The sequence below is a fragment of the Centruroides sculpturatus genome, unplaced genomic scaffold, assembly GCF_000671375.1.
Source record: "Centruroides sculpturatus isolate CEXI.00-Female unplaced genomic scaffold, Cexi_2.0 scaffold1037, whole genome shotgun sequence".
Taxonomy (NCBI): domain Eukaryota; kingdom Metazoa; phylum Arthropoda; class Arachnida; order Scorpiones; family Buthidae; genus Centruroides; species Centruroides sculpturatus.
Genome location: NW_019385488.1, coordinates 75,241 through 102,127, shown reverse-complemented (window position 1 = coordinate 102,127; position 26,887 = coordinate 75,241). Strand labels below are relative to the sequence as shown.

The following is a 26,887-nucleotide window of genomic DNA, read 5'->3' as shown; positions in this document are numbered from 1 at the left end:
TTATTTTGTGTTATATAAATTAATCAGAAAAAGTATCTAAAATTTGGTTGTTTAAAACAGATATAAAATAAAACAAAATTTAAAAAAATCTTTTAATGTATAACGGATTAGTCGATGATGTGTGTTTAGGCTATATTTATTAATTTGTAATAGAATTTGATCAGTCTCTTCAGAAAAAAAGGAAATACCACGTAGTTGATATCTGCAAAATTGAAGCCTGATTCCATCACTTAACGAGATAAAAAAATAAAAATATTACTTAAGACCAGATCTATTACCCCCTACCGCTGAGTAAAAAATCGTAAGAAATCCTTGACCCCACCCACCCCTAAATACTTTACGTAATTTATGGAAGGCCCCTAATATGTGAAAAAATTTAATTTATTAATAATTTTCAATCAATTCATTTGGTTATATTGGATTTTATAATTTGTCTATCAANGAAAAATAAATAAATAAATAAATAAATAAATAAACATGTAACTCACAAGAGTATGTGAATACATTGCTAAAGAAGTTGAGAAAAATTAATGAAAGTTCAGATTAAATTTTTAATAACCTTTTTATCATAACTTAGATATGAAGTATTTCATATTCTATAAACAGAATTATTTACAAAGATATTTTCTTATATTTGCTAAACCCAACATTTAATATAAGTGGATGTTATAACTCAAATGTTTCATATATTATTAATAATTTAATTAAATTTATACAAGAGAAGTTCTTGCATTAAAATAATTTATACGTTAATAAATTATACAAAAATTAATGAGAAAAAAACTACAGTATTTTACTGCAAAACAAAATAATTATTTATGTATAAATAATACATAAATAATTATTTATGTATTATTTATGTATATTATTTATGTCATTAATTAGAATCATAGGTCATTTCATTTTTTTGGCGCAATTTACGACTATAATGATCGGCTTTCTGCCCAGGTGAAATGAAATCTCTTCTACATTTATCATAAGAATATGGAAATAACTTTATATGCTTGTAGATGACGTGAGCCTTAAGCGTAGAAGCCTGTGTGAAGCTCTTAAAACACAAACTACAAGTGTACGGTTTCTCTTTAGTATTGACACGCCTGTGACATATGAGTGTGTTATGTAGCGAGAACGTCTGACCACAATCCACACATTTGTGAGATCTTTCATTGCTGTGAGTCTTTTTATGAGACAGTAAATTCCTCTTGCTAACGAAATTCTTGCCACATTGTTCGCACGTTAACGAGTTATCATTCTCGTCTGCTATTTTTTTCTATTTTTTGTAGCTTTCTGACTGGAAGACGTCGAGGATGAGCATTTTTTCTTGACCGAGTTCGCGTAGACAGGACAGCTAACCGATTCGTTTATACCGCTCTCGTAGACGATTATAGAATCATACTTTTCATTGGTTAATATTTAATTATATTAACGTGTTCTTATAAAAATGAGATGTAGAAGTGTACAAAACTACTGATATTTTAATAAAATTTTATTATAATTAAAAGTNAAATATTTATTTATTTTTTAATAAATGTTATAAATTTTAAATGAAAAACAAATGCAATCATCACATTAATTTCTTTTCATTACATGTGTACTTATGTGTTACATGTAAGCAAACTGTTTATAAGTTTATAATAAATAATTTCATTATTGTTTCGCGACCTCCCTTTAATTAATATTACCGCGACCCCCAGGTTGAGAAACGCTGTCTTAAAGGAATGATTTGATATTTAATAAAAATATTTACTTGTATGGAGTTTAGAAACAGATGAGTGGAAAGTCAATAATTATAAATAAATGAGAATATTTGAAATATTTTAATAATTCATTATAATTAGTTTTGTTTATTAATTTAGGAGGAGAAGTCAGGCCGAAGATAAGTGACAGAAGACAATCAATAAGCGAGGAGCAAGTCTTCGGATCGTTCAAAGTCAGTTCCAATTCTAGAACACCATATATGGACACCATTTAATGCAAAAAAGTTACAAACCAAAACAAAAGACCGATAAATGCTTTTACTATTACTAATTGAATTTTGACTAATTATAAATGTAATTTTTTTTTATTTATTATATTATTATTATTATAATCTATTGGAAGACGAGCGTCAAACTGCCCAAATCCGAGAAACCAGCAAACACAATTTGAGTAAGCACAAGGTTAGTCAACTTACTCCACCAGTCAATGTCCCTTGCTCCCCATCAACAGACGAGCTGGCCTCACCCGAGAGTGCTAACATAAGCCTGTATGATGATCTGTTCGACAAGAGCATGGGGAGTAATAGTGCCAGCGCGTGCATCTGCATACGTCGCGTCTGGCCGACTTGAATGCATTCGTGGACATGTTTCAGTTCCCAATCAACTGGGCACAGGAATTATCTGCATGTTACTGCAAGATGCACATAAGATGTTACCGCAAGATGCACTTAAGATGTTACTGCAAGAAATCTGGAGGCTTAAACTATTTTGGGATGAACCTATGTTTCCGTGTATTGATCATAATTGGAGGATTATTTGCAAAGAATTAGGACAGTTGTGGTCCATTCAAATTTCTAGAAAAACGCTGTTACCTAATTATATGACTGTTGATTTACATGCATTTTTTGATGCATCACAGAAGGGCTACGGAGCAGTTGTTTACATGCGATCATCAGATGAATTCAATGTTTGGGTTAGACTACTAACATCGAAGACTCGTGAAGCACCGTTAAAATCTATTTCAATTTTAAGGATGGAATTATGTGCAGTAGTGTTATTAGTTCATTTGCTGCAAGCAATACAAGGTGCATTTCAGATTAAGATTAATTCCATATTTGCATGGAGTGATTCAACCATAGTGCTCTCTTGGTTAAAGGCTGACCCTTCTAGGTTGCAAGTATTCGTCGCCAACAGAGTATCAGAGATACAATCTGTTTTGCATGCGGAAAATTGGAATCCGCCTCGACGGACCAGAAAATGTTGATGTGTTGGAAATGTTGGAATAAAAAATGTGATGTTAATTGTTCTCGTTTACACGGTCTAAACAGTACACAGTTCCTTTATAACATAACAACACAATTTGAACTTTAATTTCTCAAACAAGCGAGTAACACTCTGGCGCTCCACAAGCAAGCAACACTCAGGCACCTGACAATTAATTTATAGTCACAACACTGGTTCTTGACCAGCCACACAACTATGGTAAGCACACTGGTCAGCACCCCGGTCAGACCTGACTGGACACACCAAAGGAAAGCGCACAATTTCTCCTTCTCTAGGCGGGACAATCTCACCCCGCATTCTTAGGGGTATACGATTACATCAACCCACCTGACACGTGTGACAGTTCTGTGGACTGTACATCAACGCTCGATAACATATACACACCTGACACGTGTTACAATTTTGTTTAATTGTTTATCGAACTTAATATCCCCCCGCCTTGAACCTTCTAGGGTTCAATAAGTTAACACACACAAAAAAAGAACATTTTTTATTTTACAAAACACAACTTCAGTTCTCCAAAGGTAAAACACGAATTTTAGATACACTTCGTTTAAATATGTTTTACGAAGACTTATGCAATGAATCATCATTATTATTCTATGTAAAATAAATCTCTAACTTTAATCATGATTTCTTAAATTTATAACTTCAGAGACTAATTTCACCAATGATACTTTAAATTTATCCTATAATACTAAAATCACAGATATGACAAAGGGGGAAATTCATCCCAATGGGTCAAATAACCTCACAATAGATGAAAAAATTGTTCGCTTAGTTGAATTTCACTGATGATGTTTGAACTCGAAGTTACATCTGAAAATATCTTCTCTCTGGGATGCCACTCTAGACCTAAAATCTTTATCACTTTAGTTCCACTAGTTGTATGAGACATGTCACCTAACGAACCGCCATGCACATCCTTTTAATATAGATGGTTCACTTGTGAACCATTTGTGGAGCTCAAATCCACCTCTTCCTAATTATTGAATTAATTCATTAATCAGTTCATTACCCATTTCAGAGATGTTTACACCAGTCAACATGTCATCCACATAGAAATCTCGCAATACTATTTTCATGGCTCTCGGAAACTCTACACTCTCATCAATCGCTAACTGCTTCAAAGTTCACGTTGCCAAATATGGAGCTGATGTTGTTCCATAAGTGACTGTTTTAAGACGAAAAGTTTGTATTGGCATTTCTGAACGCTTTCTCCAAACTATTCGTTGAAAGTCACAATAATAATCCATATTATGGGAAGATGCCCTATATTTGGGTGTGCGAAAAAACCCGGAAAACGCCACGTGACTAGCCTATCGGTCAGAATAAAACTGGGCACCAACTATCGGTGATTTATCCACTTCTCCACTAGTGGACAAATGCTAATTTTGAAAGACGTATTTCCACGCAACAATACCACAGATTCAACAAACACTCGAAAATAGTCAAGAGATAGAAGTTATCATCCATCTTCAGAAATTTGGATCTTCATGAATTTTCATTAGCATTGAGTATTGTATTTTGGGTGCGTCTAGATGACGAGCAGCTAAGTAAGCGAATCAATGACAATACATTTCTTATAAAACGGTCTTTGTACTAATTTACTTGCTTGTTTAGCTGCTTTTCCGCTAAGACACAGCCCTTGCAATTCTAATCGTGTCCATTGTAAGTTACTGTGAATCAGGCCGCATTTATGATCATAAAATGTCGAAAGCTTCCCGAAAAGAGTTTGAGATTTGCATTTTTATTTGAAATTTATTGATTGAAAATGAAAAATTTGAGTACCCCATACGCATGTAAAATTAAGAGGTATGAAATTTTTATATAAAGACGTGATTAAATATATAATAAATATTAATAATAATTATCACAATCGAATTAATCATTGTTCTTATTTAGTGTGACTAATGATGTTTAATCATATTCAATTAACTACTATTTAGTGTAATTAAACCAATAGAAGACGAGCAATTACTTATTGAGACATTGGCACAATGCCAGGTTGCAATTTTTAATTTAAAAAACTCACGTGACCGGAAGTTCGTATATAGTTAATCGAAGTTACGGTCCCTACGCTTTCCACATCTGTTCTCGACTTTCTTCTTACTCCATTCTTGAGATTAACGAAGAACAGACAGGACATGGCAAGTGAAGAAAGAGTTGAAAGCAGTGCTTCGAAAGAGACTCTGATTAAAGTGCTTGTTTATTGTGGCTGATATTTTGGCAGGAAAGAAAAGCAAAACTGAAAGTGAATTCCCAGTTCATCTTCTTCCAAGGTTGAAATATTGTCCGTTATCTTCAGTAGATGTGGAACGCTTTTTCTCTGCGTATAAATTAATTCTCAGTGACAAACGTTGCAACTTTTTTATTGAAAATTTGGAAAAAATGCTTGTAATATATTATGAAGCTAACTATGGGAAACAGAGCGAATAAAAAATGTAAAGATAATTGCTTGTTTACCTTTGTGTTTGCATCATTCTGAATACGTGCATTTTTGTTTGGAATACATATGTTAAATAAAAAATTCATCGTCCTGATAAGTACGTTAATTCTTCATTGTGAAAATTTTGACCGCCTATTTTTGTTTATAAAGCCTAAACGACGCAATTTAAGAGCTTATTTTAAGCGCCTAAAACGCCACTTTTAAGGGCCTTGATGTCCGCTGTCTAAAAATGAGTCAGTGTCACTACTCGTTTGTAACGCAATGCACTATTTGCAATAATCGAGGTGACAAGATGATTTTTACATGAAATTAAAGAATTACATTTAATATTAAAGTACAGTATTTTTTGTTTTGTTTTAAATGTATGGATTATCATTAATCAGCATATAATTTTTTCATATACATCACTTGAAAAACTATATAACTTATTTCTATTTTAAGTTCATAAACCTGTATATACAGGACATTCTAGACCTATATAATCACCGTTCCAAAGCCTTTCTTTCTGGTTAATTCTAAACAAACAAGCTATATTTTAGCAGCCATCTACAGAGAATCAATATTTGTTCTATTCCAAGAAATTTGATTGTTATTTTTATTTTGTGGTGTAACGTTGATTTCCACCCCCATCCAAAAATCATAAAAATATATAAATAAACTTAATGAAAAACACCTGAATTTCTGGACTAAATGGCTTTGTTTGTTCCTCTCTAATCTAACGCGAGATTATTAATAATATACAAATGAACACCACCAACATAAGCACCTCTTGTACATACAGTATTGATATATACGATAAATGGCAAATGTTTACGTATTCAGGGAAGGGTGTAGAGAGCATTTGCCCTATCTTAACCAATAGTTTAAAATAAATATATAAAGAATACTTAATGATTATTCATTTTATAATATTTAAATACAGATCAATTAACATTATTTATATGGTTTTGTTATTTGAAATAAATTATTCTTTAGGTTGATTTAGGTCTATTAGGTTCTTTAGGTCTATTATTAATTTATATATACTGTAGTATATATATATTGTAAGCCCTGAATAAATTAATAATTTCTCAAGCTGTACTTCGAGATCCCTTTCTAGAGAAGCGTACAGAATTTGTCTCCATTAAAAATAAACCAGCAACGAGTTGTTTAACTTTCCCTGCAACATTTGATGGTGCCATCTCTTATTATATTTTATTAAAAGCCCATTTTATATTTTTAACAGTTATAAAATGGCAAAAAGCTTAATTTTGAGGATAGGAATGAGTTTTATAAAAAAAAATTGTAAATGCTAATAACGAGTAAAACCGTCATTAAGTCCGACCACACTGGAGTACACACCAGTAGCGTAGCGTGGGTGTCAGCCGCCCGGGCGGAGGAAAATTTCGCCGCCCCCTTATTTAGGTATCTCAATTTAAAAGACTAAAATTCAGTTTCGTCACAGAATAAGTAATGAAAATTTCCGTGCTAGTGTTGCCACCTTTTTAAAATCGCTGACCCGGACGGCAGGAGAGGTTTGTTCGAACAGAAGTTCCTGACGCATGCGTATGTCATCTTGCAATGCGAAGAAGAATTTGCAGTGCATGCCGATTCTAAATCAGTTACAGTCAGCGACTAGGGAAACTTGGATAGGAGTAACGCAAGCGACCTAGCTCTATTGGATATTGGAGGTGTTACAGGTGTATATGATTACGAACGAATCGTACGAGCAAAAAAAAAAAGGTCGACAGGTTGCGCACGATATCCTCGGACGGCGAGTCGGATGGTAACACTATTCCGTGTTCATTTCAATCGGTCCGAATCATAGGACGAATATATGAAATAAAATGGTTCAAATTCTTACAAGATATTATTATTATTTATTGTCAAATTTTGCCGCCCCCTACGCTACGCTACTGGTACACACGAACCGCTTTATCTCCCCAGCTCCTCGATCTTTAATCACCAAAATTTAACAGCATCGATCCTCCTAACAAACAAATCTCCCTGCAAAATTTCAGAAATTTTGAATAGCACAGGAATTATTAAGCTTCAAACAAGGTGAACAAAATCGTGATCCCGCACACAAACGCCCATACATACAGAAATTACCCCCGAATTTTTTTTTACATTTCAAAGTATTCCGAATCCAAGAGTTATTATTAAATAAGAGAAAATATTTCTGAAGATATATTCTAATTTTATTAGAATTAATTATTTTATATTTCTTTAAGTTTTTAAAAATAGTTTATACGAATAACAACATTCCTCCTTCATTTACAGACCACCCGCTAATACATGACGTTAAAATAAAATCGCATCATTATATATTTACAAAGAAAACAACTTTTTTTAATTATTACGTAATTATCAACTTTCACAATTTTTTTTATAATTATAAAAATACTTTATATTAATTTTTAACTCGAATATAACGCTAAATAACAGTAAAGATTTTATATATAAAAATATTTATATCGACTTTATACCTTTCTTCGTTTATAATCGCCGAATCTTTCAATAAAGTCTTTATTTTCGACTGGAAAACTTAATGAAAGCGTGTTTAAGAAGTATTTCGAAATGCCAAAGCTCGTTAATGAACACCATGGAGTTAAAATAATCCCTCGCTTGCAATTAAATCTTATCTAAAAATCTGAATCACTCGAATAAAATAAATTTCCGGAGATTTTAAACTTCTCTTCAAATACGAGTATTTACTAGATTTTGAAGGAACCACCAAAACAAAAATATGCCAGGATCCGATCAAAAGAGACAAAGACATCGCCGAAAGAGTATTAAAGATGAAGCCAGCTTATCGGAATTACTTGATTTAATTACCATTTCTCTTACAGCAATAGGACGCCTTTTGGGGATAAAAAGCAAACATTGAGTAAGTTTTGGTTCTTAAGTTTCGAAATTTCTGCTAAATTCTCATAATTTCTCCATTTAAATGTAAGAATCTTACACTTGTTACTAAGTAACTCACGCGTCAAATCGTGCGTAATCTCCACACGTATTTAAGTAAATATTCGTTAAAAATCAGTTTTAATATAGCATACAATACCTACAAAACCTAATTTTGAAAAAGCTGGAAATGTTGTTGCTTGACTTTAACGTCTTTATTTATTTTTATCCCTAATAATTGTTACCATTACCTTTAAGTCTTCATATCGGTTCGGAAAACATTAAGAGATGGGCCATATCTCCCGAACCAATGGTCCAATTTTCCTAAAAATTTCTAGAAGCATTTTCCTCTAATGCACAAACCTCCCTGCAAAATTTCAGAAATTTTCGTACAAAAGGTACGGCAGTTATTAAGCTTCGAAGTGGGTGGAAAAATTGTGCTCTCCTCCCACAACACGCATCCATACATACAGGGGAAAAAACCCCAAATTTTTGCATTTCTCGACGTTTCAACGTCCCCCGAGTCCAAAAATCTTGGGGTCATTACTTTTCCTCTGTTACATAATGATCAGGAAATTAAACATGATAATGGCTCATAATACAAATGCATTCCGTATATAACGCAAGGAAATTTAATGCTACGTTACACAAGACTGCCAGACTTTTTTTTATCGATAATTTATATTTAGCATTAAATTTCGCTGCGTTATACACGTTAGAAAGCATCCTGTATTAATTAAGAATTTCGTGTATAGTTTAATTTTTTATTAGAAATAAGAAAACAGAAAATGCGTGCGGATCTAAGGATAACACGCTTTATACTGACGACATTTAAGAAAAATTGTTGAATTATTCGCCATCCCTTTTCATATTTTGATTAATAAAACATCAAATACATCCAAGAGTTAAAATTTAAAAAAGAAATAATATATTTTATCAAAAAGATTTGTACAAAGATTGCTAGAATATCGCTAAAAATGCTTTAAACAAATCATTTTTTCTTTCATTTTATTCGCTCATTACTGAGAAAAATATATTTTTTAAGATTTTATACTAATTAAAATGTAGTTTTTTTTAAAAAAATATAATAAAATTATACAGAACATACAGACAAGTCATACTTTATCTTATATTTATGAAGGAAATCTCCTCATTATAAACAACCTTAACTGAAGTAAAAACACTCCAGTTTGTTTATAATTATCATAAATATAGTACTTATGATTTACATCACTTAAAAATTCCGAATAACCATAAATTAGAGGCATTCACGCTCTGTAAAACATTGTGATTGTTTAGCTAAATTCGTATAAAATTTTTTTTCAGGTGAGCAAATACTGCAACGTTTTATCCTCTTTTTCCCAAGTGTCATTGTTGAAAACGGAAATAAAATACAATTTAAACAGGAAATTCTTATTTATGTAACTGCTCAACCTTCCCACTTCATTATAAGCTCCAATCTAAACATGAGGCTTTGGTTGATAATTCTTCTCTCTACGTTTACTGCTGCAAATATACCAAAATCTAAACAGATACTGTGTAGTGAGTCCTCTTATATTTGACTATTTTAATTTTATTTTTCATTATATTTATGAATTAATATAATTTTTCAGGTAGAAAATTCCCAGATTTTGTTGAAAATTTCCGTGCTAGTGTTGCCACCTTTTTAAAATCGCTGACCCGGACGGCAGGAGAGGTTTGTTCGAACAGAAGTTCCTGACGCATGCGTATGTCATNAGGTAGAAAATTCCCAGATTTTGTTACTTGTATCAAGGAACATGCTCACATTGTGGTAAGGAAAATACATTTTTCTTTAATTTTACAACATTTTTAATGTTGTAAAATTAAAGAAAAATCTTTAAAAATTAAAGTAATTACATTTTTTGGTAGTTTACTGAAGCATTAGATGAATGTAAAGAGAAATTTTCTAATGGATCTACCTATTTAGAATTTGGAGGAAAAGCTTGCAATGATGACGAATTAAGAGAAAAGGTTGCTTAATTTGTCTTTAAAATTAAATTTTAATATTTATAACAGTCACTTATATAATTTTTTTATTTCAGTTTATTAACTGTATCAAAGAAATAAAGGTAATAATTCTTCCACTAATTTAAAAGTTTTTAAAATTTCAAAATTAACACGTTAAATATTTCAGAAAAATAAAGATTTTTGTGGAAAAATACCAAAGGTATATTTATTTTTTATTAAAATAATTTATATTATTATTTTATTTATTTATTATTTTAATTTGGTATACATTAGAAATGCTATGATGAAGTCAATGTTGAGGTAAGTGAAAATCTTATCAATTATGAATTTTCTGTATAAAAATACAAAGTAAAACATATTATTTTAGAAAAAAGATCCGCAAAAAGGCACTCCAATTTTGGCATATTTCTGTGATTTAAGTAAGACTTTTTTAAAAATAAATTATCTTCATTTTAAATGTAAATTATAAAACAAAAATATTTCCAAAATTATAGAGAAAAGAGATAAAAGGGAAAGACCTGAAAGATTCTGTTGCTTGATGAAGAAAGCTCCAAGAAAAGTAAATTTTTAAACTTTTATATAAAAAATTTAAATATAATTATCGAGAAATTAACATTTCTAAAAAATGTATTATTATTTTCTTTTCAGGATGTTGAAGCAATGAGAAAGTGTCAAGAAAAACACATACCCTTAGGCAAAAATGAAAAATTCATAACAAAAATTTGCAATCCAAAAAATATAAAAGAAATGGTTATAAAATTGGGAGAAGTAAGTTAATAATTTGAATATAAATTATCGTTTGAATCCTTAAATAATATTAAATTTACATTTATCTCAATATAGTGGAAGGACTGTTACATGGAAGCCATAGGAAAAAATTCTACTAATTGTTCTCCAAGTTATATATCTGTAAGTACTTGTATTCAAATAATTAATATTTAAATATTAAATCAATAAATAAATATAAAATAAAATATTAATCATTTTTCTTTGTGTTTTAGGAATGCTCAAAAGCAACTGAGGTAAGATTTGATACATTATTTTAATAGTAGTAACAATGAAATTGATTTTAATTTTTCTACTTTATCGGGTAAATTACTGGTAGAAATTTTGCAATTCCAGAAAATTTCAACAAAGTATTAAATAATTTCTCTTAGTAATTCTTTTAATTTTTAATTATTTGTGTCAAAAAAAGTCAATATAGCATTAGATATAAATTTACATTCATGTTTAAAATTTATTTATAAAGGCCTCCTTTTATCTATTGTTATTGACTGGGCTTTTTTGGTGTTTTTGAATTGGGTGAAGACGTTTTATTAACTAGATAGCTATGAAATGAGGCCTCTTAAACTATTGTATGGTCTGGTTGAATGGTTAAGACAGTTATGGCCTCAGCCTACCTTTTTGGGGATCCAGAATCAAATCTGGGCAGACAAAAAAACACTAAGAATTTCTAAATGGTCTGTGAGGCCTTGCGTCATCGTCAGCCACTCATTGTTATTTAAGAATATTTAAAATACAAAATTATACAACAAATACTGTAAATAATACAATAATTAATTTTTTAAATGAAAGAAAAATCCAAAAACTATAAATAAAAGGTAAAATGCTGCTGTATTAAATAATTAAGTTTGTTGTTTGTGTATGGCAATGCAATGCATGAGAACCAGCCCCTTGTTTAGGTATTAGACACGTGAAGAAAATCCGGAAAACTCCACATGGCCGGCCCCAAGGACTCTATATAGTCCTGAGAAAGGAATGTTGGCGAGGCACGACCACTGGTAGGCCTAAATAACTAAGAATTATATATTTATAAATATGCAAATATCTTATATTTACGTGTTCAGTAACTTTCTCAATAGATTATTGAGAAATTTATTGAAATGCACAAATAACTTTCCCCACAATTTCTTTCAGATAACGTTTCATAAAATACATTTGCCAATCCTCAAAATTACAAAAATTTATATGAATCATATATTGTTCAATAGTGTAATTAGTACGTATTATATTTTTAGCAATGTTATACAGTTTGATATTTCAACTTTCCACTTAAATTAAATCAGTCAGTTAATTAAAACTAATAATAATCTATTGCGAAAGCCTATCACTGGTCATGAGCTGGCCACGTGGAATATTCCGGGCTTTCTTCATGTTAGTAACACCTAAATAGGGGCCAGTTTACCATAGAAAGTCCTCCCAGGTGGCATCTCCTTCAACAGACTACCTACGTGTTGAAGTAATCAAAATAAGCCAAACCAATCTATACCTTATTCCATATTTTATGAAAATTTAATACAGTCATGAGTAACTTGAGCAGCTCGCAGGCCATGAGATTCTCAAGGTTCTGATATGTGGGCCCGGGCTTGATCAACATACTTTTTTTCTTGTTTTCTACCTTGTGCTGTAATTAATTCAATATTCTTTGTCAAAGAATATTGAAACTAAACTCGTCCAGTAAAAAGATGAGAATAAACTAATTGCATATCATTAGCATGTGTATCATCATGTAGGAATCATTAGCATTATTATTCAGTACCAGTGTACTAGAGGTTATCAAATATGCTGGTGCTCGACAAGCTTAAAAGCCTTAATGGCCCTTTTAATTAATTTTTCAGTCCTTACTAAATTTCTGGTTTGAAGGACATTACAAAGTAAAAAAAATTCTTGCAATACATATATCCTTTGTAAAGAATTTATTGCAAAGACAAGAATCAATTCCTGAATATAGTTTATTTGATGAAAAATAAATAGCAACGAATAAACACACCATATACGAAGTGCCCTGTAATCTTTAATATATTTGTTTGTTTAATATGTACAAACAAAACAGAGACAACACAAATAAAGTGATAGTCCCAAAAACAAAGTCTGAGAACACTCACTTTAATATCCAGACTATCTGGGAGCTCATCATCACTGTCCATTCTTTCTACTCACAATCCCTCCGCTATAAAGGAAGAGTGGGCTTTCTTCTTTCATTCCTTTCTCATCTGCCCTGGTAGCCCATTATTGCTCCTCCATTTTCCATCTTATCTGTGTTCACTCTTATGCCACACCAAGTTCTCACGTGAGGAAATGGGCTCAAAACACACTACCTTTCTAGATCAATAGGGAAAATAATATAACCAGATGACCACAGGTATTTCCAAGAAAAGCCACTATTAAATTGTTGCCAGGGTAGTAACAAACTCTGACATAAATATCATTTTGTGAAAAAATACTCTATTTTAATCATGAAAAATTTCAAAAGAATACAAATATTGATATTTGGCTAGTACACAAAAGAATTAAGTACCAGTTTTATACATTCCATTTATACAAACCAGCTGAATTCCATCACTAAATGCAGTGATGCGTAGCTTCCATGATTTTCACTAGGAATTGCATTATCGGTAAAAGCATTATGATGGAATTTAGTGATAGTTTCTTAACACGTAACGCCTAGAACTCATCATTGCAATTTTAGTTCACAAAATGATAAATTTTAGTTCACATTTATTTTAATGCTGACGTGGGCATTTTTTAATCACTCACAGCAACTAAAAAAATTACAGCATGTTATATTTTTCAGGCAACAATATTATTGTTTTTCAAAATTAGGAAAAAGAAAATTCAACTTGATCATAGAGCAGTAAAAATTGTTTACTTCTCTAGTAAAACTGACTCATCAATGAGTCACTAACTAAACAATCATTTTTTAAAGAACCTTGGTCCTATGGGCACTAAGAGAGCTTTTTAGCAAGCCCATTATGGATTCCTTTATTCACAAAACACCCAAACTGCAGAATAGCTTTAAAGGTTGCATGTGACAAATTAACAACAACAGTGATTACTACTTATTGCAAAATATTTAGTATGAAGTCCATTACTGCTTTGAGCTGTAAATTACAATAAATAGCATACATCCTATTTTCAAAATTTATGAAACAATGCTTAAAAACTAACGTATTGTTATGAAACAGATTTGATTTTTGTGCATCCAATATTTCTTCAGAAATAAAATTATCTTTAGATTTATTTGAAAAATTTATAAATCTAGATGATGGTGATTTTTCTCAATAAAGATGTCTTTAGAATTATAAATTCATGTGAATAAATAATTATTTTATATTTAAATTAATTTAGTTATTAATTTAATAAGAAAAATTTGAATGTTTAAAACCTTCTTTTATTAATTATAATTCAGAGAATTTTTTATAAATCATTATTAAATATTCATAGGATCAAAGATTTTTTAAATTTAAATGTAAATTAATAATAATAATATGATTCTGTCTTTATGAATTATTATTTATTCTATTTTACAACTGAAAGGAATGGATTGTAGAAAATAAATGAAACAATAGAGAACCAAAAATATTCATTGCAAATACAGAAAACTGTTTTAAAAAGTTTTTTCTTGAATTATCAAGAACTTTCAATACTGGAATATGTCAATAAAAAAATTAGTGATGCCATCCATTACTTGGATTCACAGTTTAAGGGGGAGAGAGATGCAAAAAGTACATAATTTGACTGTACATGATCAGTAGGAGGGTCAAAAATAACTAAAACTATACATGTAATTAATGGATGGCCTCCAAACATTATCATCAAAACATTAAATCTTATTATTAGATAATGAGTATTTTAGTAATTAGTATTATAACACGATGATATATCATCTTGTTAAATATGGCAATTTTAATAATAATAAATAAGACTAAATAAACTATTTAGTCTTATTTATTAAACATAATGACTTTTAAATTGTAAATAAAATTAAAAACATTTTATTGTATAACTGTTTATTAAAGAAAATACAAATCTGTAATATTTAAAATTTATCTACTCTTCAAGCTTAACATTAAATAGTAAAATATTTAAAGATTACTTTGTATTTATTTTTTAATGTTGACTGACAGTTAAGTATACAACTAATGGCAATGAAATTTATCATATTGTGCATAGCTATCAGATATAACTTAGCACAGTATATTAATTCTCTACATAGTTATTATTTTTAACTTATCATTTTAACTAGAGTAAAAAATTTGCAATTTTGTAAGTGTGAAAGAAACAATACATTTTTAATCCTTGAGTGGCAGTGTAATTCATTTATGAATCCTGTTTGATTAAGATAGGCTATGAATACAACTTTTTTTTTTTCTTGTTATAATGTTTTTAGTTATCTGTACAATTTTTAATTGCTTTAATTAGATACAGTATTCCAAACTCTCAATACAAAAATAAAATAACTAGAATTTGAAAGTAGACTATAGCTGTTAATTCACGTAAAAAATTATATACAGCATGATTGGTAAAATATTAAATGTATCATGTTTTCTTATGTACTTATAAAGTATTGTTTTTCAGTTTGTAGTCTATTACTGTACACAACTTTTATCATAAATATGAATTTAATTATTGTCTAAACACCTTGTACAAATGATTAAATAAGTTTTACTTTTGTATTACTTATACAATAGAGTCCCAATTATCCAAGGTAATGTAGACTGATGGTACCTTCAAAAACAAAATACTTAGTAAATTATTATACTATTGAGTTGGATGCATTTACAAAGATAATATAATATATTTATAGATTACTCCTATTTATTGAAAATAATGACTTTTAAATTGTAAACAAAATTGAAAACATTTTATTGTTAGACAATAAAATGATTTCATTATTGTTTATTAAAGCAAAAACAAATCTGTGATTATAATTAAAAGTTATTTAATTTTCAAAAATGCATGTTGTTATGAGGAGTCACAGGAGTAAATTCTTTTTATAACTTCTAGAGCTCTTTTACAATACTGCATACTACCCAGCCAAAATTTGCAAAACAAATTGTATTATGCTACATTCTTATCATTGTTGACAAAGCTACTCACAAGTCAGTCACAATTTACCTTGGACAATGCAAAATGCATTAAACAAGAATCTAATTTAAAAATTTGCATATTACGTAATAAATTTTGTAATAAAATCTGACATCTCTTATAAATTAAAATAGACATTAATCCTTGCAGTGCTGAGAGTTAATGTAATTTCAATAACCAAATGCTCTTTGTAATGGTAGTTGTTAATTAGTAAATATTTTTTAAGACTTTACAAAGAATTTTATTTTATTTTTTATAATGAATCAATCTTGATTGAAAGATAAAATGTAATTAATATTAATAATTTATATATATATATATATATGATGACTTCACTAACTTTATTTTGAAAAATGTTAGTTTGAATTCTATATTACTTTCAGAAAGAATTAACTGTTAGAATTATAATCAAAATTAATTTCAAGTAGATAAATGTTTTTATTATATGAAACATTTAAAAATTTAATTAATATTTAATTTTCTTTCAGCCATGCAGAAAAAGATCTTGAAAAAATACTAAACTTTTTTGTATTAATTGTGCAATTTTCTAATACAAATTCCATGTAAAATTCTATGTTTGAATTAACTTGTGTAATCCAATAACTANGAATTCCTTTAATTTTTTTTTTTTACATATTAAAGTGGATGAATAGCCTCCAATAAAAGGTCTTACTTCATCAGAAAAAAGGCAGTTTTGTTCCTAAAGCATGTAAAAGGACTTAAAACATTTTAGTTTCTTCTATTTTTTAAAATATTAATGTCATCCTGGCCAATGTGTTAATCAATATTACTTTACTTTTTATTATGTCAAGAATAACAAGAACAAGATATCTCATCATTGTTTTCGGTATCAGATGGATATAAAAAGCAAGTGTTGACAACCATTCAATTTTGCATGTGAATTGAATAGAATGATTCATTTAATATTTTTTGTCTGTTAATTTTTCTGTTTACCAATTTTAATAGTTTTAAGTTTTATGTTTTACAGTTTTATTAGTTTTACCTCTTAAAAAAATTTGTTATTTCAGCTGTTACCAATATATACATTATTTCAGTTTTATCAGATATGTATAATAATGGTGAATAGAATATAACAGGGGTGAATAGCCCAAAATGTATATCCTTTTTATATAATATAGTCTACATAACCAATCAACTGTGTTCCTATATAATAAGTTCTCCATAGTAACTCTGTGCTTACTTCCAAAGACCATTACAGGTCTATCAGCCATCTAATGAGAATCTTCAAGATTATTTTTACTTGAAAAATGTTTTAGGCTTGGATTAAAACGTTTTAGTTCAAATAAGCAATAATGATTAACAACAACTAACTTTCATAAGGTGCCAGTATATGTCAAAAACTCATCATTACTGTTGATATGTAGAAATTTGAGTGTTCCAGTAATACATCCAGACAGTTCTTATAGAAGGGCAATTTAATTATGATATTTTATTAATACAGAATTTATGAGCATATGCAGATAGTCAATCACATTTAAACCATCACAATTCATACCGAGAGACTGCATTCTTTGTTTAAAATACACTTTATTTTTATTTTTTTCATTTAATTTATAACAAAGTAAAGTGAATTAATATTAAATTTTAGATTATGATGATAATCCCTAATTGAACAGAATGAAATTCCCTGAATATGAGCTCCACAGAGATAGATTCATTTTCAATTTTTGGGAAATAAAGGAATGAGTTCTAGTTAAACACAAATATCTTATGAATTATTGTTATATAGCATATGTCTATGCCCATTACAGTATTATATTGCTTTTGAAGATAAAAAAATAAACAGAAAGCATTAAAACTGAAAAAATAGCATTTAGCACATAATGATATAAATTTTTCTAAATAAAAAGACCTTCATTCAACAGGATAAAATGCTAAAACATAATCTACAGTAGAAAATAAAACAGTCTTAAAAAGTTATTGAATATATTGCCTTTACTTTTTGAATAATCCAATGTATATATATCTTTCATAAAATAAAAAAGATTAATCAATATGTTATTTTTAGCTGAATACAAACATCTCATAATGTTTTTAAAATTAAAAACTGCTTACTTGAATTTTTCCAATGGCTCCTATAGCTACTTCTGGTGGTAAAATGACAGGTTTTGTGTATGTTCCACCTAACTATAAATTTAATTACATACATGTAGATAAATGTTTTTATTATATGAAACATTTAAAAATTTAATTAATATTTAATTTTCTTTCAGCCATGCAGAAAAAGATCTTGAAAAAATACTAAACTTTTTTGTATTAATTGTGCAATTTTCTAATACAAATTCCATGTAAAATTCTATGTTTGAATTAACTTGTGTAATCCAATAACTAATAATAAAGGGAATTGACAAAGGAAAGCAGGTATTTGTAAATAAAGAAAAATATTTATGAAAAAATGTACAAGGGGTTCAAAAAGTTCCCAGAAAATGTAAATAAAAAGACAGCAAAATTTGTCTTTTGTGCTAAATTCAGCAAAAAAGCTGAATTTAGCACCTTATTTTTCAACGTGTGTTACATTTAAGTTAAAACATTTTTCTGTATAGTGTTGCCACCCTTCTAAATGCTTTCAGTAAAAATATCAGTGCTCTTTGATTCTAGACTTGATAAAGAAGTCTCAATAAGTTTATGTTTGCATCAATTGATTATAAATATAGAATTCTGTTTACAAATAATAACCAGTTTCAGGGAACTTTTTGAATGCTCCACATATGTTATATTGCACTACATAATTATAGAAGTTTAGTACATTTGAAATACTTCTGTTGTCAGTAATTTATTTGATGAAGGAATTTAATGAAGGAAGCAAAAGATACATGAAAGAAATAATAAGAAATTTTAAATATTANAGTGGAAGAAGAAAGTTTTTCTTTCTTTTGTCACTGGCTTATTGTAGTTATTTCTCAGTTATCCTTACAAATATACAAATCATTTCATTACAATAAAATAAGTAAACCACCACTATGCACACATCCCATTAAAGAAGCATTTCTTCAAAATAAATAAATAGTCTGGCAAAGAGTTTCCTTTTCAATAATATACTAAGAAATAAATATAATATACGTTTAAATCACTGATTACAGTTCATTAAATTAATTTTAACTGTTCAATTTTATGCTCAATAATTAATTATTAAAAGAAATGTTAATTGGATAAATGAAATAAACATATAATTATGTTTAAAGAGCAAACTCACAGTTCCTATGTTTGACAATGTAAATGTTCCACCACCAAGATCAGAGGTTCCTAATTGTCCTTTCAAGCCAAGTTCTTGAAGACGATTTACTTCAGAAGCAACTTGCAAGAGATTTAAATTTTGTACATTTTTTACATTAGGCACAATTAATCCTTGATTTGTATCCATTGCTACACCTATGTTATGAGAAGCCTACAACAAAATGCTAATTAACATTAAGAGTAACAAAACAGAATGCAAAAAAATTTAAAATATCTTACCTTATATATAATATTTTCACATTTTTCGTCAATTGATGCATTTAAAATTGGAAACTGTTGTAATGCCAATGATGTTACCTTTTAAATAAATTATTTTAATATTTTATTTTAAAAAACATAAAATTTATTTATTTATTTTTTACAAATAAATGGAAAAGTCCCAATGGATAGTTGACATCCATCCTCAAAAATTAACAAATATACTTGAAAAACAAAGACAATTACAAAAATATTTTATTTAAAAAAGTTTATTTATTTTCATTTAAAATATTTCATATTTATATATTTAAATGTAAACATTTTAATAAATACTCACTTTAATAAAAAATGGCATATAAGAAAATTTTACTCCTTGCTTTTCAAGTGATTTCTTTATAGAATTTCTTACATTAACCAAGTTAGTGACATTAATTTCATCACAGTATCCAAAATGAGGTATTTGTAATGCATGACTCATAGTTTTTACCATTGCTTTCTTAAAACCTTTAATTGGTTCTATTCTGTCTTGTTTCTCAATTTTAGATGAGGGGGAAATTACAGGTACAGACTTTTGTACAATTGGATGAACTTTTGGTGTTTCTAGAACTGATCGTGCTATAAATATAAACAAAAAATATATTAAATATAAGTAAATAAATCATTAAAATATGCTATATAATTGTAATATAAAGAATGTAAATATAAAATGTTCAAAAAATATATTATACAGTATACTGTACATTATTTTTCATGGATATACAGTATCTTAGTAAATAGTTAAGGTAAGTTAGAATTTCTTTAAACTTAATAAAAGAAATGTATAATGATACAGAAAATACCCAAAAATTTCAAAATTTGTCATCAAATTGAATAAAATATCTAAAAACATCAAGAGCAAAATTTTACATTTTCATGTAAAAAAAAATTATTTCTGTTAGTAGGAAAACAAATGAGTAATGTAAAAATATAAATAAAGATATTTCATTTACTGAAGAATTTCTAATTTTCCTGACAGCAATATACTTCATGTACTGCTTATTGATCATTTTACATCTTATTTGTGTTAAGTTCTGAACTGAATCTTATAATTGTCTTAATGATTCAAGTAATCACTAAATCACTCAAGTACTTTTATATTATAATTATCTCTATATGATTTAGTCAAACTAGATTTAGTCAAGATATACATCTTGACTAAATCTGTTTTGGATTGAAGAATACATACACTAACTAACAATAACAGCTTTAGAGAGGGGTGCAGAAAAGAAACAATATGTCTTACAAAATTTTTTACTACTTGAGATAACTGGCTCTATTTGGTAAAATCCCAAGAAAGGGGTTGATCTGCATCCTATGCATCCCCATCAATATGAACCTGCTACCTAACTATATATTGTAAGGAACCGGGTGTAAGGAACCAAGTCCAAGCGTTATTTTTAGTTACTTTTATTTTTGCTTTTATTCTATTTTTGTTTGGGGCTTATGTTTTGTTAAGACAAAGGTTTCCTCACCATTCACCTTAGAAACTTAAAAATAGAAGAGAAACCAACTCACCGATGAGAGAAAAGCTCCATAGATAAAACTCGCGGACACTTGCGCTCCTGAGTGGAAAAAAGTAAGTCCGCACCGAGAAAAGGGGGGGGAGACCCCACAAGCACAACTTAGGAACTTGCTAAACCTTAAAGAATAAAACATCCCAAAAATTGTCAAAATGAATAATGTAAAAGGTTAGCGAGTATTGTCGGAAAATAGGCTGCCAGGCAAACAGGAAAAGTTTATTGTTAGCAATAAGTATGTAAATGAGGGGAGTGATCTCACTCAGAATTGTGACATCACATCACAGTATAAAGACCGAACCTCAAGTGAAGATGAGTAAGGTGAGCTTCTGTTAGCAACGAGCGTAGTGAGCTTCATAGCAGCAAATGAGAGAGGTGTCCGAGAGGATAAAGTAGTTTCAAGGCAATTTTGAAGTTATTCGATTTGTGGATCGAAGATTAAAGAAAGTCTTGACAGTTGAGGAAAAAGGTTCCTAGTATATTGAGGTGACGATTAGGACCTTTAATTCATAAGAATTATTGTACATAAGTTAAGTCTTTGAATTTTTTGTCNGAGCTTCATAGCAGCAAATGAGAGAGGTGTCCGAGAGGATAAAGTAGTTTCAAGGCAATTTTGAAGTTATTCGATTTGTGGATCGAAGATTAAAGAAAGTCTTGACAGTTGAGGAAAAAGGTTCCTAGTATATTGAGGTGACGATTAGGACCTTTAATTCATAAGAATTATTGTACATAAGTTAAGTCTTTGAATTTTTTGTCGAATTCCAAAGGGGAATAGAGTTAAGTTAGAAAATAGATTGATTTGAGTTTGTTTTGTCGGGTTGATTCTTATTGATTTACGTTGAATAAATTGTTAATTGATTTTTACTAAATTTTGTATATAGTTATTACTAGAATTTTATTAAATATTGGATTGTTTTTAACTAACTTAATTTGGTGCACGCTTAAAGTCCAGGCCTGGCACATCAACGCAAATCCACGTAAAGTACCCGTTAGGTAACAGCTAATTCCGGCACACAGTCGTGTCAATAATCGTTGGAAAAGGCGGAAAAATAATATAGTACTTTACAATATCATTTACTCTGCAATACAGTACAGTGGAACCTCGGTATATGACCTTAATCCATTCCTGGTGTTTGGACTTATACCGAATAGGACGTATACCAAACCAACCTTTTTCATAAGAAGTAATGTAAAAATGATTAATCCGTTCTCATGTAAAAAAATGGCTGGCTTTAAACACCTCGCTTTCCTCGCTAGTTTCTGCTTGATTTTTCATGAGATCAGCATGTATCCTTTTAACTTTCTCGCAAGTAATTTCTTCCGATATGCTGTCGCCAGCACACCGTTTTTCAGTTATCCAAAGCAAAAGCAATTTCTCGACATGATCTAATGTCTTAAATCTCTGTTTAGAAATTGATTTAATCCCTTTCGCAACGTTAGCAAATTTAATAATGTTTTTATTTTTCNATGAAATGTTCAGCTTTATATGATTTTGTAAGAATAAAAAACTTATACAGTAGAGCATTGATTATCCAAATACTGATCAACTGAAACATTGGTTAACCAAAAGCATTCTAGTCGGCAAATTTAAATTTTTGCTAGTGCTGTGGCGCTGCAATCTTTGGCTATATCTTGGGCTACTCCAATATTTTTTATTTGTTGGTGTGTGTGTTTTAGCTGGCAGCACTGGCATTTTTATGTGATGTTTTTCTGAGGACTGTGTGTCCTGCTGAATTGAATGTTTTTGATACTAGATCAACTTCTAAAGTATATTTTTTTTGTTTTTATATCTTTCAATATATTTATTTTGTTCATAAAAAATAAAGAAATAATTTTTATGATACAATAGCCATGGTTATTATTTTTAAAAGTTTATTTTAGGCTTAACATCAACAAAAATTCAATGCAAAGTGACACGCACTGGAAAACATTTCAACATGGGATATTTTTTCGTACATAATCAGTTAATATATTTTTTTGTAAATAATCAGTTATCTGAACAACCTCAGTCCCCAATTGACTCAGATAAACAATGCTCTACTGTATTAGACAAACTTTGACATTTTCAATAAGTTTTTTTCATAATCTGGTATTTTTGTGTTTGTCATTAATTAATGCCATTTTCTAAATTTTTTAAACCTTTTTTATTTTTGTTATGAATTTTTTATTCATAACATAAAAAAAATAATAATAAAAAAAAATTCATAATAAGCAAAATAAGTTTTAATTAAAGAAATTCTTGAAAAACTACAAAAAAATTTTTATATAAAATACTATGTAAAATATGATAACACACTGACATAAATCATTACTAAAGAATCTTAGGAAAAAATTTATTAATTTAATAAGATAAGCTCTTTAAAGACAAAGTGCATATATAATATGTAGCATGGCTTCTAGAAGAACATAAGCACCAAAAAAATACAGAAACCTTTGATCATCCAATAGCTATCATGAAGCTATCAATAGCCTAAAGAAGTGTTGCCAAAGACACAATTGTAAATGGTTTCAAGAAATGTTGTTACCAAGAACTTGAACAGAACAGACGATGTTCAAAATGGCAAAAGACCATAATGGTAACTAAATAGGAAACAGGAATGATGACAAAGAGAATGAAGATGATGAGTGGTAAAATATTGTTTCAACGACTTTTCAAATTTGTTTTTTTTTTAAGTAAAATTACTAATTTTTTTATATGCAAATAAGATTATTAATAAAAGGTAATTTATATTCAGAACCAAATTATTTCAGAAAAATTTTTAAAATTGTATGTCGTTTTACATTCATGGGCAGCCTATGTTTGAGTCAAATGCAGTATTAATGACTGGTGTAAAACTAAGTAGTAATACATGGTCTGTCCCAAAAGTAAGTGTACTGATTTTTTATTTAATGACTGTGCAGCTTAACACATCATTAATTGGTATTTTCATGTTGCTAGATATCTTAGCAGCATATATAGACCTGTTTCAAGTAGATCGGTTAAGTCAAACATTCACAATCTCTGTTTGTGTAAGATAGTGTTTTAACACATTGTTACATTTGAAATGGAGAAAAATCTCTAGCAACATTACGCTATCAAAGTTTTGTGTTAAAAGAAATCTGCAACCAAGACATTTACAGATTTAACTGAAGCTTATGGAGATGCCACTTTATCAAGAAACATGGTATTTAGATGACACAAAGATCCTGGGTAAAGACGATGTTTATCATTTTTTCAAAATCTGTGAAATTGTGCACAAAGAATTTTTACCTTCAGGACAGGCAGTTAATCAGGCCTTCTACAAAGATGTCTTGAAATGACTTCGAAAACAGGTCAAGCAAGTCTGCAGGGACATTGCAGAAGATTGGATGCTGCACCACGATAATGCACCTGCTCACACAGCACTATCAATTTGAGAGTTTATAGCCATGAAAAAAATCCCCACACTCCCATAACCTTTCTACAGCCCAGACCTAGCTCCATACGACTTCTACCTATACCCTAAGATAAAATCTAAGTTGAAAGGTCATCATTTCAGGACAGTGGAAAACACTAAAAAAGTTGTAACCAATGAACTAAACACCATTATGGAAAATGACTTCAAGTACTGCTACAACCAGTGGGAAAAACTTTGGAGCCAATGTGTGACCTCACAAGGGTTGTACTTTGAAGGACATCATTTGTAGTTTGATGTAACTCATGTATATTTTGAAATGAAAAATCAGTACACTTACTTTTGGGACAGAGTAGTATATTGCTATGCAAAATTATATTATGTAATGTTAATATTTTAAAAATAAATTATTAGAAAGATAAAATATTAATATTTTTAGTATTATAAAAATATTTTTTTCCCAATATTTGTAATTGTGCTTTACTAAAATATAGTCTCTCTTTCTTCTATAAGTCAACTTATATATCAAAAGCTAGCATTGTTCCAGCATATTAAACTGTGATTTATTTAAAAAAATAATCAACAGCATTATTTACCTGAAGGTGTTTCTTTTAATGATTCAATATATTTTAAAACATCTTCTTTTAATATTCTTCCATCTTTACCACTTCCTTTTACTTCACTTAATTTTATCTTGAATTAAAAAGATAGCATAAGAATATATAAATATTTAAAAATTTTAAATTCAGATAAAATTATTTACTTTATTTTCCATTGCCAAACGACGGACAGCAGGAGTTGTTAGAATTTTATCTGAAGAAGTTAACTTAGCCGGCAAATCAAAATGTTCTGAAATAGTAGTTACATCTTGATCTTGAACTTCATCAACTTGTTCCACAGTGTTTGCAATTGATATAACTAAGGTAATAAGAAAGAAAATTAATGTATTATTCTTAATGAAAATAAATTTCAAATTTTATACTTATATGACTTGTATGAATATTATATTTATCATTTTAATTCTTAATTAGTACTTATGTGCAATAGTCAATTTATTACATTTATAATCTATGTATTGTTTGAGTTCATTCAGTCTGATATAAAATTCTCAGTTTAATATACAAAAAGCAAATATAAAGTATTTTCATAAATAATTTGGAGCAGATTGTTTGGAAATATTTGTATAAATTTTTTTACTAATAAAGCACTTTTGAAATATTGTAATTTAACTACAGATAAATAAATAAATAATTTAGATAATCAATTTTTTCCAATAAATTAGTTATGTTAGAGGCCTTTAAAATTTTTATTTCAATATTATATTATATACCTGATGGTTCTTCAGATAATTCAATATCAACTAAAGGTTGTCCAACTCTAGCAATCTCATCTACTTCATAATAAATTTTAACAATTACTCCATCATATCTGCTAGTAATGGTGACAGAAGCTTTATCACTTTGTACTTCACAAATATTATCAAATTGATTCACTTTATCTCCAACTTTAACAAACCTAAAATGAAATAATTATTTATTTAGACTTTCTAATATCAATTATAAGCATCAGATAATACAATATAATCATAAAATATTTGTTAAAATTTCAATACTCAATATTATAAAACTATTTTAGTGGTATTGTTATATAAGGTACCTGTAGAGTCAAAAATAACCAAACATTTTGCATAATTTTTATTACTTAATGCAATGAAGCCATTACACCACATCTTTAAAGTAAGTTTCTTCCACAGCTACACAGATTTGCCAATGTCCACACCATTTCCAATAACAATCCTGGAAATCATTCTTGCAAAGTGAAGAGCTCATGTCACTGAATACAGACTGAATCTTCAACCTTTCAATTTCTCCTTCATTTTAGGAAACAGTTTAGCAGGAGTAAGATAGGTAACTAAAATGGAAGACTGATATGCCTGTTTTTGTCAGGTATTACCATGACCAAGAACAACTGATGCATAGGAGCATTACCATGATGCAGAATCAGTTCTTTCCATTCAACAGCACTATCCATTTTTGGCATACAGAATCACACGGTTGTTTCACAATTTTCACATACATTTCCTTATTTACATTAGACACTACTTGAATGAATTTGTGAAGCACCAAATCTTGGATATCACAATACACAATTAGCATCACCTTCCCTCGATTTGTCCCGCCTAAATTTCTTCTAGTGAGGGAACATTGGTAATGTCCATGTGGAAGATCTGTGTTCTTGGGGATTGTAAAAATAACACTGATTCCCATAAACACCAAGATTCATCACTAGTAATCACTCTGTTCAATAGTTGAGGATGATTGATAATGCTGATCA

General features: G+C 29.1%; 3 protein-coding genes across 3 annotated transcripts; 2 read left to right on the top strand and 1 right to left on the bottom strand.

Moving 5' to 3' along the window:
• The first annotated feature begins 1,991 nt into the window (after positions 1–1,991).
• On the top strand, positions 1,992–2,985 carry LOC111639461. Its single transcript, XM_023385356.1, has one exon. The coding sequence runs from the start codon at positions 2,248–2,250 to the stop codon at positions 2,959–2,961; it is 714 nt and encodes a 237-aa protein (XP_023241124.1). The 5' UTR covers positions 1,992–2,247; the 3' UTR covers positions 2,962–2,985.
• Positions 2,986–7,941: 4,956 nt separating this feature from the next.
• Positions 7,942–16,781, top strand: LOC111639450. The gene is made up of 13 exons (XM_023385340.1): positions 7,942–8,299; positions 9,640–9,855; positions 10,053–10,105; positions 10,204–10,305; positions 10,377–10,403; positions 10,469–10,501; positions 10,576–10,602; positions 10,670–10,721; positions 10,797–10,861; positions 10,951–11,070; positions 11,146–11,211; positions 11,304–11,324; positions 16,659–16,781. Exons 2-13 carry the CDS (start codon positions 9,780–9,782, stop codon positions 16,677–16,679), a joined length of 663 nt encoding a protein of 220 aa, XP_023241108.1. The 5' UTR covers positions 7,942–8,299; positions 9,640–9,779; the 3' UTR covers positions 16,680–16,781.
• Positions 16,782–17,179: 398 nt separating this feature from the next.
• LOC111639451 (lipoamide acyltransferase component of branched-chain alpha-keto acid dehydrogenase complex, mitochondrial-like) lies at positions 17,180–26,375 on the bottom strand. The gene is given in 8 exon segments (XM_023385341.1): positions 17,180–18,318; positions 19,385–19,576; positions 19,645–19,722; positions 19,961–20,238; positions 25,150–25,246; positions 25,317–25,471; positions 25,884–26,068; positions 26,278–26,375. Coding segments are annotated over 8 exon segments (1,155 nt in total). The 5' UTR covers positions 26,361–26,375; the 3' UTR covers positions 17,180–18,231.
• Between the last annotated feature and the right edge of the window lie 512 nt (positions 26,376–26,887).